The sequence below is a fragment of the Colobus angolensis genome, unplaced genomic scaffold (assembly GCF_000951035.1).
Source record: "Colobus angolensis palliatus isolate OR3802 unplaced genomic scaffold, Cang.pa_1.0 Scaffold20, whole genome shotgun sequence".
NCBI classification, from domain to species: Eukaryota; Metazoa; Chordata; class Mammalia; order Primates; family Cercopithecidae; genus Colobus; species Colobus angolensis.
The window spans coordinates 1,796,223-1,802,567 of record NW_012115155.1 but is presented as its reverse complement, the minus strand read 5'-3'; the positions used below and the strand labels follow the sequence as shown (position 1 = coordinate 1,802,567).

Below are 6,345 nucleotides of genomic sequence, written 5' to 3'. Positions count from 1 at the left end.
AGAGAGAGAGAGAGAGAGACAGAGAGAGAGAGCGCTAAAGGAATGAGAAAAGAAACAGAAAAGAAAAAGAAATCACACAAGTAACTTACTACAAGCTATTTGATTACATACCCATAGACTTGGGTGGGAGGGGGTCGGGGGAACCTGGGAACAAATCTGAACTTATTTTGCGTGTTTATTAAGGTGGTTAGGGATCAAGCAATTCTGAAATGATTTTTGATGTATTATAAAATTAGTAAATGTATTAGAAGCCAGGGTTCTCACAGTGGAAGGAGGGAGATACAAATATGGAATGGTGGAAAGCAAGCAATAACTCTATGGATATGAACTGGAACTGTAGGCATTGGTGTGAATTCATGATTTCTAAAATATGGATATGTATGAATATATGTGTGTTTATATGCACACACATTACATATATATGTATGTTGCATGTATCTTTGTGTGTACATTGTGTGTGTGTGTGTGTTTGTGTATATCCCTGACTTTGTCTGCTGAACAGGACAAGAAGCAAACTCCACCGCACCCCAGAAGCAATGTGTATACATAGCACCCAGATTTTGGTCTTTAATTCCATTTCCCACCAAAAGGAATCTGGGCCCGGAGGCACAGAGGTTAGCCCTGTTGGTAAGTGACTTCATGATAAAGAGTCCAGGTTCTATTAGAAAATTCTACCAAAACTTTACTTTAGAACATGTAGAGTCAGAGAGAATTCCCACTAAGAAGAGGGACTGAGAAGTTCAGGGTCTGGGCCACTCGCCAGGGACCAGGTTGGTCTAGGACAATGGAATGGCAACAACCAAGGGCTTTTCATGAAGCAAAACTTACCCAATTTGTAAATTCTGAGACCATGTTCCTCTCACTTTTTTGTGTGTGTTAAATATATTCATTTAAAATTGAAATGGTGATGACAGTAGATGGTGCTTGGGCCTTTTTAAAATTTGTTTTGCTTTGTTTTAATTTTTTTAAATTTTTGTTTATTTTCTTTTAAGGAAGAGTCTCGCTCTGTTGCCTAGGCTGGAGTGCAGTGGCATAATATTGGTTAACTACAACCTCTGCCTCCTGGGTTGAAGCGATTCTCCTGTGTCAGCCTCCTGAGTAGCTGGGATTACAGGTGCCTGCCACCACACCTAGCTCATTTTTGTATTTTTAGTAGAGATGAGGTTTCACCATGTTGCCCAGGCTGGTCTTGAACTCCTGACCTCAAGTGATCCTCCTGCGTTGGCCTCCCAAAGTGCCGGGATTATAGGCATAAGCCAATGTGTCTGGCTGTTGCTTTGTTTAATTTTAATGTCCTGGCCGGGCATGGTGGCTCATGCCTGTAATCCCAGCACTTTGGGAGGCTGAGGTGAGTGGATTGCTTGAGGTCAGCAGTTCGAGACAAACCTGGCCAACATGGTGAAACCCTGTCTCTACTAAAAACACAAAAACTTAGCCGGGTGTGGTGGCCCACGCCTGTAGTCCTAGCTACTCAGGAGGCTGAAGCAGAGAATCACTTGAACCCAGGAGGTAGAGGTTGCAGTGAGTTAAGATCATGCCACTGTACTCCAGGCTGAGCGACAGAGTGAGACTCCACTAAAAAAAAAAAAAATTAATGTCCTTACTTGACAAAGTGAAACCCTGACAACGCCAAGACAGTTCCCAAAGTTCTTCTGGACATTTCGCTCATCTATGAAATCAGAAAGTCTGGGAACTATTGGATTAGATAATTTCTTCAGTTGTCACTGACTCTCAGATTTTATGGAAGTCCAAAGAGACTTAACAAGTTATCTCTGAATTTACTGAAGAGTAAAGAAATAAATGAGCTGCTTCAATTATTACAAATATAACAATGACTTGGAATAAATAAACACTAAATAACTATATTGCATGGTTTAACAACAAACAGTTGTCGGGGCAAAAGATACAAGGCAAACCTCATAAGTAATAGGAGTTAATTTATTCAAGCAAAATGGTTGCAAAGTTGGAATATCATTAATGGGTTAGTAGGAAGTTGCAATGGACTGAATTTTGTGTTGTCCCCAAATTCATGTTGAAGGTAACTCCCAGGCCAGGTGCAGTGGCTCACACCTGTAATCCCAACACTTTGGGAGGCCGAGGTGGGAGGATCACTTGAGGCCAGGAGTAACAGCCCGGGCAACATAGCAAGACCCTATCCCTATTTACCTTAAAAATAATAAGAACTTAACCCCCAATGTGATGGTATTTGGAGATGGAGCCTTTGGGAGGTGGGTTAGGTCATAAGAATGGAGCCCTCATGAATAGGATTAGTGGCTATAAAAGAGGCCTGAGACGCTGGGTGTAGTGGCTCCACTTCTGTAATCCCAGCACTTTGGGAGGCTGAGGTGGGAGGATTGCTTGAGGCCAGGAGTTCAACACCAGCCTGGGCAATGTAGCAAAACTCTATCTCTACAATAAATAAATAAAATTGACTGAGCGTGGTGATGCACACCTATAATCCCAGCTACTTGGGAGGATGAGGGAGGAGAATCACTTGAGCCCAGGAGTCTGAAGCAGGAGTGAGCTATGATCATGCCACTGCGCTCCAGCGTGGAAGATAGTGATATCTCATCTAAAAAAAAAAAAAAAAAGCCACTGAGAGCTCCCTTCCCCTTTCTGCCATGTTTGGACACAGTGAGAAGACAACCATGTCTGAACCAGGAAGCTGGCCCTCACCAGACACCAAGTCTACTGGCACCTTGATCTTGGACTTCCCAGTCTCCAGAAATAAATTTCAGTTGTTCATAAATTACATCTATGGTATTTTATTATAGCTGCCCAAACAAACTAAGACAGAACTTAAAAAAGGAATTACACTTCTTATTTTGTATCTGTTTTCAGAAATAAAACATGACCTAGAGTCTTACATCCTGTGGAAATCCACGCTAAGGAGATACAGAATCCTCTCTTGATTTTATGAGCTGTTATGCAACTGCAGTTTATTTTGAAACAAACTGGCCCAACAGAGCACTCAGGCACATAAGCTGAAAGTAACAACTCATGGTTCGAGAGTTTTCTTTAATTCATGGAGAGTTCATGTTTCATTCATGGTTATTCAAGCCCAAGGTAACTGCATTCTCACTGCTTGTTGAAAGAACAGCCTTGGGAGATTTTTTTCCAAGGACATTGCTTTGGAAAGAAAATAGGATGCTTTTTCTTGATTCTTAAGAACTGCACATGCTGACAACGGGTGGACATGGTCAGCGGGTCGCTACTTCTCACCATTCTTCATTTTTGTTCTTCAGTCTCCTGACAGCACCCCAAACCCTGTTTACTGACTGCAGAGGTCAGTTCTGAAGCATCCTCACGCCGCAGCAAAATGAGGCAGTCTGTCAATGTGGTGACAGACCATCGCCATCTGGTGGTGATGGAGTGACTGCGACACTTAGTGGGCGGTGAAGGAGGGTAGAAGTGAGAGAACAGTTACTAAGAATGTACTAGGCATGATGCTAGATGCTTCACAAGATCATTGCACTTTTATCCTCACACACACAAATGTGAGGATGCCGTCACTGCCTCTGTCTCAGAGAGGAGGAGATTATTGCTCGAAGGGCTTCATTAATACGTAGCTCGCCCAAGGACAGAGCTGGTGATACATCCAGCGAACAATGGAGGCAGTTCCCTCCCATGCCAAAGCTTTCCTTCTCTCTTCGATGCCATTGTTCCCACCAACTCTGGAGATTTGACATTCTAGAAATATGCTAAAAACGTAGAACAAGGATGCTGATTTTGAGATGGCAATAGGGTGGATAAGGAATGGATGAAGTATAATAATTGGAAAGAAACATAGTTTTGAGTTCCTGCCATGTCCCAAATCCTATGCTGGGTGCTTTTTGTTTACCGCCTGCTGATCTTCAGGCAAAGGAGAGGAGTAGAGAAGCCCTAAGGAAGTAACCCCAAGGGGACAGCACATGGGAAAGCCCTGACGTACATGACGTACATGATGTAAGGCTGCATTTGGCTTAGTTCAGGAAGAGCTTACCAATGAAGCCCTTCAATGAAGACGATGAAGAAGGAAGTCAAATTCAGTGTTCTGGGGTCACAACCCAGATTCCGACTATCTCCTCAAATACCTGGGGAGGCGTGGGTGGATGTGTAGTGTACATGGACGGCTGCACGTTGGCTGAGCTCTGGTACTCTTACTGAAATTAAAATGTCAACGCTGAGAAGGGCCTTTGCAACAAGTCCAATCCCCTCGTCTTACTGACAAGAGGACTCGGCCCAGAGAGTTGGCCAAGGGGTGTGGCTGAGGTCACATGGCTCCTGGGGGTCATGTAGCCTCCCTGGTGAGTTTCTGAGTCGGAGGATCCAGGTTACCTGAGTGGGAGCTGGGGTATGTGTAAAGATCACCTACTGATCTTGGCTGGTGGCAGAGCTCAGGTTTCTTGGCCACTCTTGGGGCCATGCCAGGGCTCTGCCACCTTGGGGTGGGCCTCATTCTGGATCAGAGGATTGGGACTTTGTTTGACAGCTGACGATAATCATTTTGGGACATTAGTCATTCCTGTTCACCAGTTACTCATTTAGCCGTGTTTGTGAGGACAGTGGCCTAAAGAAGCAAATCCAAAGGCTCAGGAGCGAGCGATTGGCCGGAGAGAGTCTAACGAAGAGGCACCAGGCTGCTTGTTTGATACCTTACGGTTTTGAAGAGCTATTAAATAAGCAAATTAGCAAAAGTGTAGTCGCTCTAAGTTTCTTCTTTCATCATTCAACAATATTCTGATCTACGCATTGTGTATTTGGAGTAGGGCTGTTTTCTGCGTGGAGATTGCCATGGTCTCACAGTGAACGCCAGCCTGTGGCACAAGAGCGCCGTGGATCCTTTGGAACTGGATACAGGGAGTGAGGAAGGCTAATCTTGGCAATTTATGATTTTTCCTCTTTTTTTTGTTTTGAGATGGAATCTCTCTCTGTTGCCCGGGCAGCAATTTATGAATTTTAAAAAGATTGACCATGAATATGTCAGTTGAATTATATGGAATGGTCGTCTACTTGTACTCAAGCATTGCCAATTTGTCACCTAGGGCACTACTTTTCAAAAAAGTGTATCTCGATTAAGATAAATTCAAAATATGAAAATCAATTACACATCATCAAATTTCTCTGACTAGCAAACTTCTCTCATGCTTTAAAAATATGGTTTGGCATATTATTGGCATTTAACTCTTGGGGATCATTGCCTCTATAATCCGTGGGGCACACATACTTGTGAACAAACAGATGAGAAGTGCTTACCTCTTTGTGGTCTCCATCTTGGAGGGGTCCGGCAGGCAGGAGAGAACCAGGGACTGGAAGCTTTTCCAGTGCATTATTCCAGGAATAATGTCCTGTAAGGAAAGTCAGCACACGGGTGCTACATGGGAAGCAACTGTTTGGTGAGGTAAAGTTTCGGAAGGACTTTTGTTTTATTCAACTCTTTTTCAGTCTTAAAAGGCTAAGCACCAAAATCTGTAATTTCATTCAGTTTGAATTCTTCTGAAGCAAAAAGGCAATTGCTTCAGCAAAGCACATTAAACAACGCAACACAGAATTAGAGACAAAGGTGAGGTTTGCTTCCCTTGCTTCATTAGGCACTTGAACAAGCAACTTGTCCTCCAGATGGAGGGCAGCTGCGGCCTTAGAATCTGTTTTGTTTGTTGTGAATGTGATGCTAATGCAACACTCCCAGAGGATGGCAGTTCATCCAGGGGCACTCCAGGCGGGAGAGCTGCACATGTGCGCCACGTGGGAGGAGAGCGCTGCAAGGAGACCCCCGGCTGGGCTGAGTGCAGGGTGCATGACAGAGACAGAAGGGAATGTGGCTGGAGAGCCAGGCAGGTCACAGGGGCACTGTGGGCCAAGCTGATGAGCTTGGAGCTGCTCCTGCAGGCAGTGGGGCCCACGGAAAGCTTTTGAGCAGGAAATGACAGGATCAACTTGTGCCTAAGGAAGAGTTCTCCGAAGGGAAGGCGGACTGCAGCAGCAGTGGGCCACAGGCTAGACTCGAGGGAGGTCTGCAAATCTGTTTGCTGTGTCAGTGGCACACTGGTGGCCCCCCGGGGTGGTGAGACGAGGGGAATGTGGGGGGAGGGAAAGAATCTCATGGGTAACTGCACAAAGTCCATAAAACAGAAAGGCAAGTAGGTGACCCAGGAAGAGGAGGCAGTTGAGGGTGTGGCTTGGCTGGTAGAAGTGTGGAGAGAGATCATAATCTGAGTTAAGGGTTGATTTTGAAGGGCCTGAGGATAACCCTTAAGGGGTGTCGGGGGATATTCAGGTCAGGGTGGTTCCCTGTTGGGGAGTAATTCCTTGGGGCCACTTCTTTGCATGTGTCACACCACCACCTTACCTTGTCCATTCTGGTTT

General features: G+C 44.9%; 1 protein-coding gene across 1 annotated transcript in view; it reads right to left on the bottom strand.

Moving 5' to 3' along the window:
• Nucleotides 1–6,345, bottom strand: part of CFAP221 (cilia and flagella associated protein 221) — a 120,095-nt gene that overhangs the window by 19,687 nt on the left and 94,063 nt on the right. The window contains exon 20 of the mRNA XM_011941714.1: nt 5,236–5,327. Coding sequence (XP_011797104.1) covers nt 5,236–5,327 — 92 coding nt within the window. The remainder of the gene's footprint in view (nt 1–5,235; nt 5,328–6,345) is intronic.